The sequence below is a fragment of the Phalangium opilio genome, unplaced genomic scaffold (genome assembly GCF_054372755.1).
Source record: "Phalangium opilio isolate 3A_F unplaced genomic scaffold, DU_Popi_V2 ptg000090l_1, whole genome shotgun sequence".
Lineage (NCBI taxonomy): Eukaryota > Metazoa > Arthropoda > Arachnida > Opiliones > Phalangiidae > Phalangium > Phalangium opilio.
This window is the reverse complement of record NW_028324195.1, coordinates 1,578,506-1,590,511: the sequence shown is the minus strand read 5'-3', so window position 1 is coordinate 1,590,511 and position 12,006 is coordinate 1,578,506. Positions and strand designations below refer to the sequence as shown.

The window sequence follows — 12,006 nt, the reverse complement described above, 5'->3', positions numbered from 1 at the left end:
TTCTGGCCATAATTTCATACCGTTTCCCTTACTTAATTGCATTCAGATGTCCGATATCTTTGGGTTTGACAATATTTCTAACCCCAACTTGGGTCCAAACTTGATTTTTCCTCTTGCAGATCTGACCAAAAATAGAAGAGTTCAATCTGGAAGTACGAGCCTCCCTCCATTCCTGTGACTCAGATTGATTTCTGGGTTTTGTTTCAAGCTCCCAAGCTCCTTCAATAGTAACTTCATTTCGCTAAAATATTCAATGAACAATATTTAATTTAAAGGAGGGAAACAAATAAAAAATTTTATACCTTTAATAAGATTCACTCCGAATAACTGAACGTTTTGGCAGAATTCTTGAAGTACCAAGGAGTACACCCACGTGAATCTGAATGTGTTGGGACTTGAAATCTATCTCTAGGTACATATTGAGAAGCAAATAATATAAGGTTTTGAAAGTTCTCGAGGTTGTGTATGACTTCAAATCCATCTTCATTAATCGCTAGTTGTAAGCTTAGAGGAGAGCCTTCGGGAGCGTATCCCATCCTGGTTTGTTCCCAAACATATCCTTCTGGTTGAGGTAGAATGCTCGCCCAGCCATCAACCCCACCAGCATTAAGATTTTTAATCATTTCTTTCGTAGCCCTTGACACTTCATTTTCATCTAGACTAGTTGAGGTTGCATTGTACATTTTGCAAAGAATCGGTTTATTGTGGCTATCTTCTCTTGGAGCTCGAAAATTTATATCTATCACTGAAAATGGTGATATTTTTTCCCTTTAGGGCGATTGCACTGTTGCGGTTTGTGCATGCAATTTCTTTCGGCGGATTTTCTATATTTTTGTTACGCAATTGGGCGAGCAATCTCAGAAGGGCTATTCCATGATTACAAGTTCCCAAAATACCGGCTGGGCATCCACAATATTCATCCAAAATTTCCGGACTAGATAGTTTTAGCGCCGCACAAATTGTGTACGGATTGTCATTCTTTTCTTTGACTTTTGAAACACATTGCTTTTACAAATATTCTGTCGTTGTCACTAAAAGTTTTAAATTATTAACGATCGTAAATAAATGAATCATAATACATAGTTTAACAAAGTATTTCACTTACTGCTCTGCTTTGCTCATTACTGTATCTGCTACTATGTACTCTTCAATTAGAAATTTGTAGCTTCTGTTGTAGTGTTGGTAAGCTTTTGATTTTGATTTGTAAAATGCTTTTATTTCGTTTTTACTAATAATTGGGACATCTTTAATAGTTTTTTTTTGTACCCCGCAATTGGGAATATTAACCCACCATTTACTGCCGCGTTTAGATCCATAACTTAGATTAATTTGACTTAAATACTTAAAAGGGCAAACGCAGCCACGAAACCGTTAAAAACCAGATTCAAAACCTTCCAACTCACTAACTCAGTCTCAAAACCAAGCGTAGCAGACGACAAAATAACTTTTAATCCCTAACCGCGCCATCTATTCGTCACTCTATTTCACATTTTAATTTAACTATTAATTAATTTTTATATAAATGTCTATTTAACCTATTTGGGGTTCGATAATTGTTTGTGAATTTTAATTACTTATTACTTTATTATTATTATTAGTCGGTACGGACATCTGTTGTGATGATACATCATAACATTTTACCCCAATGGCCGTAGCCCCTGGTAGTTGGTTTACGAGTATGGAAAAACCGAAATTGTTTATTATGGATGTCGAAGATATGGTGATGCGTATAGCGCGTAATTATCGATCTGACAACCGACAAAAGAAATACTGATTTTCAGTATCTAAAATCTCGATATTTTTAATCCTGAAAAGCAGAATCTCTCTTGTCAGCAGACACAAAGCTACGTTATGGATTACCACTGAGCCGCTCCAACATAGAGAACTAGTTTTGCGCGTGCTGACAACCGAAGTTGGAACAGATTATATTTAGAATAAGCTCCCGTAGGAGATAGGGAGCTGCCTATCCTATAGATAGTTTTCACACATGGAGGATTCATACCATTTTCCCTAGGCGGCCACTGACTACCTGGAGGACCCAGTCCACTTTTGTCCTCCAGATAGCCTGGCTTCGCGGTGTAAATAGTTTGAATCCTCCATGTGTGAAAACTATCTATAGAGTGAGATCTAATTTCCTCACGGGCATTGCAGACACGATGATGTAAAAATAGTGTTTGGCGTATACTTCAGCTGTCTTAGAATTTAAGGCAATGATTGACGTAGATTTATGAGGAAACTAGCCTTCTTGGGCCATTTTTGCTTGACAACAATATTATTTGTTTTTGGTTCTATTCGTCATAAACACACTAGAAATGTTTTCGTCAAAATCGATCGTAGTATCAAAGGAATAGCCCTTTAAAGGGAGGGTGAAGAGGAAAATGAAGTGATTTTTTTATCGATTCTTCAACTAATTTTAAGAACAGTCTGCATAGTGAAACATTCAGGAAATACCTCCGAATGATTTTAAAATTCAATATACGTTCAGATTTTAAGGATAATTTGAAATTAGGACCTCCGACCAATTGACTAATATCAAGCCAATATTGGACTAATATCAAGCCAATATTGAACTAATATCAAGCCAATATTGGACTAATATCAAGCCAATATTGAACTAATATCAATCCAATATTGAACTAATATCATTCCAATATTGGACTAATATCAAGCCAATATTGGACTAATATCAAGCCAATATTGGACTAATATCAAGCCAATATTGGACTAATATCAAGCCAATATTGGACTAATACCAAGCCAATATTGGACTAATATCAAGCCAATATTGGACTAATATCAAGCCAATATTGGACTAATATCAAGCCAATATTGGACTAATATCAAGCCATTATTGGACAAATTTCTTAACGATATTGAACTAATATCAAGCTCTTATTGGACTAATATCAAGCTCATATTGGACTTACATCGAGCCCATATTGGACTAATATCGAGCCCATATTGGTGTAACACCTAACCTACATTGGACAAATGTCGAACAATATTGGGCTCATACGTAGCCAATATGGATGCTAGATTCTCTACTTCACCGAGTGATGTATGCTATGGAGAGGTTCTGTTCTCGACGTATCCATCTGTCTTTGTGTGTGCCTGTCCGTCTGATGTTACACCCTAAGGGATTGCTTTCGCAGTTTCCTAATCTGAACGAAATGTTCTCAATTTCACAGTTCAAGTGTTCAAAATTCACAGTTAACGGAATTGTGGAAGTTTGGAAAACTGTACAACCACAGGTACACTGACCACTATTCTCTTTTCAGTCATCGCCAATCTAACTACACAATTTTCTGGTCTTTTAGACACTCGCGAAAGAGGCATATTCTAGGAGTCAAACGTCATTAATAGCTAGGTTCAAATGATAATAGGGAATACCTCTCTTAAAACGATACAACTAAAAGAATGATAAGTAACTCTCGATAAAAATAAATAATATCATATAATTTTAATAAAATATTTGAGAAAACGTGTCTTAACCAAAAAATCTGTAGTCAAAGTTATAGGACGAGAAAGGAAGATTGGGTCACTGGAGTGAATGGCCAACCCCTCGCTTCTCGTTCATTGCCATTTTTAACTCAGTAGGACCCAAAGAACAAACCCTTTGATTTATGGCAGACTTTTCAGAAACACCCGTTACATGTTTTGTGTAAAAGTGTAAGTTTATTTGTCATGAATAATTTTACATTTGCTAGTGCAAGTTTTTAACCGTTTTTTCTCTACTCGTCTTCTCAATAATTTCGGTAGAAAAAGTTTAAAGAAACGTTATTCAGGCTAACATTTGTTATAAGCTCAAGTGTAATTCGACAATAGAACATCAATTGCGGTAAATTTTCGACAATAATTGCGTTAAAAACTAAACATTTACATTGAGTTAGTTTTTTTTAAAAAGTTACTCAAACAATTGAAGAATATTTTCGCATTCGAATAACATAAGTCTGTGAATTTGACGCTATGTATGAAATGCTTGGACATTAAAATTGTAACGGTATATGGGTTCAACATTTTATTGTGACAAAAATATATTCAATATATTATTGAATAAATTATGTGGCATTTAATCAGTATGTATGTTTTCCCAATAAAGTTTTATAGTTTATTCTAAATATTGGGTATTCACAATTATGATACAAAGGTTTTGGGGATAATCTATAAGATAATGAATTTCATAGATTCCCCAATTTATTTTGTGCAAAACGTTGAGCCTGTAGAGGCCGCATTGCTGCTCACAATACCATCGAATTTTAAGTTCAGTATTTTATCATTGTAATTAACAACATTATTTAAAGGAAATATCTCATTCAGAAACGTAGAATTTACTGTAAATATCCAATGATATTTAGAAAGTCTCTTGAACAAACTCATTTTGCACGTTTATCAATGAAATTGTTGTATATTTTATGTTTTGAGTAAAACCAGAAGTTCATTAAATTAGCCAAGGAAGTAAACAATTAAAATAGCTGGTATAGCGTACGTCTCTGCTGGGGTAAGAAGTCCTTCTAACTCCATGGATAGGGGGTTAAAATTTTCCCCCTTTCCTAACACTGTTAGAAATCTCGATCTCCTCTCTAGGAAGTCTTTATTGACGTGAGAGGGACGTGACTTCTTCAGCCCATGAACGCTGGATCTCTAAAGGGTAGATTGTTTGCTTTATAAAAAAAGGAACGGCCAAGGTCGTTAAGTACTTTTTTAGCCACATCGTAGTATACGATGAGTCTCTTAGTTTGACCCGAGCCGTAGTAATAGTAGTAGTAGTAGTACTCGTGGCCGGAGTTTTCGCTTTCGTTATCGTCAGATTTTAGCTTAAAAGAAACTCCACATTAACACAACCCACCCATAGGGGTAACTGGGCTCGGTTAGAGATTTAATATTATTTTAAAAAAAATTTCGAATCGCAGCCGGGAATCGAACCCGAATCGCTCACGCAGTAGACAGACATTCTACCCCTGAGCCATAGAGGCTTGATAGGTTCCCCGAGTTTTTATCCTTATATGTTTTCTCTAAAATGTGGTGGTGGTGTGGGGTGGGGTAACTCTTAATCTGTGGGGTCGGATACTTTTGGATTTTTATCTGTGGGGTCTGATAGTTATGAATTTGTATGTTTGGGGTTTTTATATTTATTTTCTTTTCATTTATGTGCTAATTAAATAGATAACGGTTTTCCCCGATTCCTACCGCGCTCCTCATGTGTTTTGTTCTCGTTCGGTAGCTCGATATCGCCATCTATGTTATGTGTGACTGGAACGTTTTGGCGGTTAATTCAAATATGGGTTTAGACAGAGCTAACATAGTTTTAAATTAGCGTTATGCGTTTAATCATTTTACCATTGCTTTGGTAATTCGAGGGGATAATCAATAAAATGGGTAATCACTATAATTAAACTTTCTCTTTCAAAAGTTTCTGGGCATAAGTCTTTGTTAGAAATTTATAAGATGCGATAAGTGTGCATCGGCATAAGTCTATGTTGTAAACTCATCGAGGGTATTATCACTAAAACTATCTGTTCTTCGATTCGCCGGAATATTAGAATTACAGCATAAGTAAATTTGCACGGTTATAATTTTATCACTGTTTAAAGTAGGGCATCGAGGGGCTATTCACTATGATTTTATGCACGGTAAATCATTTAAGCATGGTAAAAGATAGCGCTATTCCCTCATTAGGGTGAGTTATAGAGGGGTTATCCACTCATTAGGGTAGGGTACAGAGGGGCTATTCACTCGTACGATGTGGCTAGTACACGAGCCCTTAGGCAGTCTTGTTTTTTCGAGTTTGTAAAATTTAAAATAAGGCCCGTTTTCCGTTGTTCTCCAGCATCACTTTTCACGTTTCAGTCACTTGAATTTTATGCCCAGCACTTTGTAGTGACGCAGTGAGTCAGCGACGTCAGTTTGTTTGCATTATTTCTGAAGGGTAAGAAAAGCTTCAGTGTTTCGATACTCCTCACACTGCTAAGTGCTTCTGTTTTTGTCAATTTTATTTGGATTTGTTAAACCGGCCGTTTTTAAGAACGAGTTAACCGAAATCTGGGTTTGTGGCAAGTTTATATCCCTAATTTAGATGCGACACGAGTAATCTTTATGGTTTCACGCTTACTAGAGTACTCAGTACTTGCTCACGTCTCACCATTCTTACTTAGTGTAGACTTGAACAGAAATATTCTCAGTGTCGCTTCTAATTTTTCGTGAAAGCACAACTTCATTTCGTTATTAATAATTTAAAGTTTCATATTTGCATTAATCTTTCTCATTAACCGTTTAAAATGCAATGATTCCCCAACTATAAACTTAGGCACGAGATCATAATAAGTATGATACTAGTTAAAAAGCCCGTAACAACAAAGTGTCGCCGTAAAGTTCAGCGGATTCATACACCGCTTAACTCCCAAAGAAATAGTTACCCCAATTTTTATCGCCCACGCGCATTAACTTACTTACTTCCGGTTTAGCACTACACGAAAATGTCTCGCGACTCAAGTCTGTCGGCGCGGTGGAAATCACGCTATAGGAAGCTAACAGTTCTGACACTGAAACGTCCACCCTTCTATCTCTTACTGGAGTTTCATCCCCCCTAACGGTTGGAAACAGTATTATACGCGCAAAAATGCCAACCAGAAGGTGGCTGCGTGACGTCAAACTATCTCTTCCCCGTATGAAGTTGTTAGCTCCCTATAGGATAAGCAACTCCCTATCTCAAAAGACAGCGTATTCTGTCTCTATGTAAACTAGCTTTGTGCGTACTGACAAGAAACGGTAGTAGGCTGTAGGCAATTTCACACTTATTTGAAACTAAGGCCAAGAGGTCCGTGCCAGTGGCGCCGCTAGAAACTTTTGCGGGGTAAGCGGTATTTTGTGAATGGGCCCCCTACCCAGCCGTGATCCATGCGTGGTGAAAACGGGGGTAAATCTACGGTACACCGCGGTGCCTTAGCGCTGCTTTCTCGCGCACAGTTGACGTAGGGGATAACAGAGATAAGGCGAGGAGGTCAATCCTCCGTTGCGCAAAGGATGTGAGTCCTAAAACTAAACGTACCGAAAATTGTTTTTACTACCCCCCTATTTTCCCATTTTTCGGCGGATTTTATAAAGTGCGTTTCTATCTCCCTCTTTCTCTCCTCTTTGTATTTACTATCTATATCTATATAAATCCAAGTCCTGACTGACTGACTGATAATCAACGCCCAGCCCAAACCACTTGCCCTAGAAGGCTGAAAATTTGCAGGTATGTTACTCATAAAAAGTAAGCGCGTACTAAGAAAGATTTTTTAATCCGCCCCCATCTTAAAAATTGGCCACCAGAAATGTAAAATATTTTCTCTATGCAACAAAGTCCGCGCGTTTCAACCGATTTTGCAAACATTTAGTACACTGGTATCCTTGAAAATATAGACGGGCTGAAAGGTCTTTTAAGTTTTGGGTTCGATTTGTTGCCATCTTTTTAAATGGCGGCCAAAAACTTAAAGACCCTTCTTTATGGAATAGTGTCCGCGTGGAAAGTAATAAAAAATGTCCCGACGGGCTGACGGGCATCGCCGAGTGCTTTCGCTCCTAGGGTGCTACAAAAATATTAGTCATCAGTAAAATCTACCCATTCTTCATATCATTTTGATGGAAGTTCTTATTACACGCGAGCGACGCCGCGGGTAACAGCTAGTTTCGAAATAAGAAGTAACAGTAGAGAGTTTGAGTTGCAATACGTGTAAGGTTCTACAGTGCATTGGACAATTGCACTGTAGAAGCCTACAAGTAGTGCAGCATAAACTCTAATAATAATCCTCGAGTCAGCGCCGTCCCGTTGACGATCTTTATCAGTACACAAAAAAGTAACACAATAGAGCAGGTCGAAGTGAAAAGTGCTCGGTTTAGCTACCTCTTTCGCTTCCAATAAATTCCTACCAGAAGGAAGCTTCGATCAAGTGAAAGTATTTTCGCCTCTCACTTCTAGGCCCGGTAGGACTAAAGGTCCCCATCCCCAAAGCGCATTCTTTACTAACCTAACCCCATCCCATTATGATAGCGACGGTCTACAAAAGTCGGCCAAACCTGCAATAGCCACCGCGGTATTCCACCTGCGACTCCAGGACTAAATTTTGAATAATTTCAGTAAAATCGTATTTTTGTAAATGAGGCCCTTCTTCCAAAATTAGGCTCCTTTCAAATTTTGAAGTTAGCAGTCGCTTACCGCGATTACGTCTGGCGGCGCCACTGACGGCACCGCGTTAGATTGGTTTATGGCGCAACCAACTTTTCAATCATGGGGTCATTTTGAGAATAGTATAAAAGACACGTTCGAACGTTCTTCGAACGATGAGTTTGTTCTAGATAAAGTAGATGATCGTGTACAACGCCCCCACGAATCGGTTTGTGAATACGTTGCAGCTATACAAAAGCTTTTTGGACAGCTCCACACCCCTTTGTCAGAGGCAAGACAAGGTACTAAAGGATTTGAATGCCATTATCGAAAACGAACTCGATGACGAAGAACTAGAATCGGACATACTGGCATCTGAAGTATATGAAACAGACGTTATCAAGACTAAGGCGAAGATTAAATGGAACCTTCAACCGGAAGCTTCGGTTCAACTTCACTGCTTCACTGACGCAAGTCAAAGGGCTTACGGAGCGTGTTTATATGTGCGAAGTATGTCAAAGGATGGATTGATCACTGTTAGCCTCATTGGATCCAGAAGCCGTGTGGCCCCTATCAAACAACTTACAGTTCCGAGACTTGAATTATTGGGCGCCCTTGTTGGTGCTAGATTCACTCATCGTATACGAAATAACTTTAAGGACAAGAACCTAAAAATATACTACTGGAGTGACTCGGATATCACAATTCATTGGATTAAAGGCCAAGCCAGTCGTTGGAACCCCTTCGTAAATAATCGAGTCGTCGAGTTTCAACAATTGAGCGAGCCACAATCATGGAATCATTGTCCAGGCCTTGAAAATCCAGCAGACTATCTCAGCAGAGGACAAAGAGCCAAGGAACAACAAGGAACCGCAATTGGTGGAGAGGACCTTCATGGCTCAGACTGCCTGAAATTTACTGGCCAAAAAAACACACCAGTAATTGAAGAAGATGACGTACGCGAAGAATTAAGAGCCAAGCAAACAACGACTGCTTAAAATCTTTGCAACGTTAGAAAATTCGAACCCATGTTTACACTGGAAAACTGTGCGATCTCAAGAGTTCTAAGAGTCACTGCTTGCGTCATAAGATACGTCTCTAATCTGAAGAAAACTCCGGAAACAAGAACTTCCGGAGTCCTAACCGCCGAAGAATTGAAAACCTCAGAACTATATTGGATCAGATTAACCTAACAGCAGAGTTTTCCCGAAGAACTAAATAGCCTAAAACTCAAACAGATATTAGCAGAAAACTCAACTGTTTTGAAGTATAACCCAATTCTCGATGACGATGGAAAAATCAGAATTGGGGGACGCCTACATTGTTCTACATTTTCTTATGATGAAAAACATCCCATCATATTACCCGACGAACATAAATTTTCGTTGTTGCAAATCGATAACGCCCACAAAAAAGTATTACACCTGGGAACATCTTCCGCCATGGCCAAAATTCGGAAAAGGTTTTGGATCTTAAAGGCAAGACAGCAAGTTAAGAAGAGAATCGGTGGATGTCTCATATGTACGAAGCTCAGGGTTAAACCGACTAAAGAAGAGACCGCACCATTACCAGCTGACCGAGTTCGACAAGCGGAACCGTTTGAAGTCACAGGTCTTGAATTTGCAGGACCTGTATTTACCAAAGGCGCAAATGAAAGACAAAAATCGTATATAGCGTTATTCACTTGTGGAGTCACGCGAGCGTTGCATCTTGAGATGGTGTCGGACCTGTCGACTAAATCGTTCCTCCAGGCTTTTCGTAGGTTTATCTCCCGAAGAGGAATGATCAATGTCGTCTACAGCGACAATGCATTGACATTCAAACGAGCAGATCGAGAGTTGCAGTTGCTGTGGAAACGAATTAATAATGATGAAGTGAAGGAATTCTTCAGACAACAAGGAGTTGTCTGGAAGTACATTGTAGAACGCGCCGCATGGTGGGGCAGGTTCTACGAGCGTTTAGTCAGATCCACGAAATCCTGTCTAAAGAAGATACTCGGCCGATCGTTCCTATCATTCGAGGAATTGACGACAGTTTTAACGGAAATCGAAGCAGTTCTAAATTCACGTCCAATAACTTATGTTGGCGAAGAGTACGACGAAGAACCACTAACGCCAAGTCACTTTCTCACTGGCCACCGTGTAACCTCTTTGCCTCCTGATCCCAAGTTCAATAGCAAAGAATTGAAGGATGAATTAAGGCGGCGATGGTACCTTCAACAACGGCTAGTTGATCATTTCTGGAAGCGGTGGCGGAAGGAGTATATATTGGAATTGAGATCCGCCCATCAAGTATCCCAAAAGACGTCTTCACTCAACGTCATACCAGGAGAAATGGCCTTACTGAAGGATGACAACCTTCCTCGACATATGTGGAAGATAGTTCGCATCGAAGAAGTATTCGAAGGTCGAGATGGGAAACTACGTTCGTGCTCCATTTGGCTCCCATCACAAGTCATTCTCAAAAGACCAATTGACCTGATATGTCCTCTGGAGATCAATTAAAGATGAACTCACTAATTCGCCATCGGCGGGGAGATTGTAGAAAATAGACTAAAAAACTAGTAATCGGAAAAAATAGACTTTAGGCCTAAAGTGTCTTAGTAAAGCTAAAAAAACCAACGTTAAAAAATATGCGTTAAGATAAGAGATTGTAACCGAACTGTAATTTAAGATTCGAAGTTTTTGATAAGCTAGTCTTGATTTTTTCTTGATTTTTAATTGAACTTATTTTATAACGATTGACTTCGGTCAGTAAATAAACTTTATTTTAACTTAAATTCAGTATCGTTATTTTCTCAAATTATTAGAACCTTTGCCTAAAGTTTCGCGACTGACTTCTTTGAGTTCTTTCTGTATTCAGACATTCTTTCTTAGAGTATTTTCGTTTAGTGGAAAGATTCTATAGTGCAATAGTGGTACGAGTAGCTTCTTCGGTAACAGTTTCAAATTTATGATTTTATGAATTTAGCTTTCATTGTGGAAAGGAATATTGAAAGTTTTCTGTGTATCATTTTCCCTAGAACTAGGTTCTAACATCCCGACCTCGTTGAAATATTTGATTTCAATAAATTGTGAGCATAATTATGAATAAAAAATTTGGTTAGTAAATTTATTCTAATGGAAGTTTGCATAACTTCACTATTGGTCTTTTTAGCTGTTTATCTGTAGCGGTTTTCACAGTGTCAAAAAGTAATACGGAAGGAAAAATTTTAGCTCCTTGCATTTCCCTCGTAGTTATGTCGAAAATCAAAAACGGATTTATGGGATAAGAACGTCGGATCATAGCTTTAGCCTCTAGTTCCATCCTCGCATACTTTATTGAGAAACTTCGTCTGCTTATATTTTGACTCCACCCACAAATTCGATCTCTAGAAGTAGCTATATACAGAATTTGTGGGTGGAGTCAAAATATAAGCAGACGAAGTTTCTCAATAAAGTATGCGAGGATGGGGAGTGAATTCGCTAACTCCGACGTTCTTATCCCATAAATCCGTTTTTGCGAAAGTCTATTACTCTTTCTCTTTTAACTTTAAGACGAAAATCTAGATTATATTAAATAGTAACTTAATATGGTAGGATGTGTCATCACCCAATTAGTGAAGCAATAAAAGACGCTAAAAATAAATTCCATTGATGCAATACAAATGGTTCGACCATTACCCTAAACCCATTAAGACACGTAGAGACATGTTTACGTATAACTAAAAAAACAGATGGGGATAAATCCTTTCGACCTCTTCCTCCTAACCCCCTTTTAATGTCATAAAACCAGGTGGGTGATCCAATTAAAGAAAGGACAATAAATTCCAATGTATCTAAAAAAATCTATGAGCATCAGACAACAATCGAGGGATGCACCAC

At 38.4% G+C, this 12,006-nt stretch overlaps 1 protein-coding gene across 1 annotated transcript; it reads left to right on the top strand.

Annotated features, from left to right (window-relative positions):
* Positions 1–9,585: 9,585 nt before the first annotated feature.
* Positions 9,586–10,647, top strand: LOC149644582 (uncharacterized). The gene has a single exon (XM_089850356.1). The coding sequence runs from the start codon at positions 9,586–9,588 to the stop codon at positions 10,645–10,647; it is 1,062 nt and encodes a 353-aa protein (XP_089706482.1).
* Positions 10,648–12,006: the final 1,359 nt, after the last annotated feature.

Coding starts and splice junctions, on each gene's coding strand:
- LOC149644582 (XM_089850356.1), top strand. CDS start 9,586: ATGGCCAAAATTCGGAAAAGGTTTTGGATCTTAAAGGCAAGACAGCAA.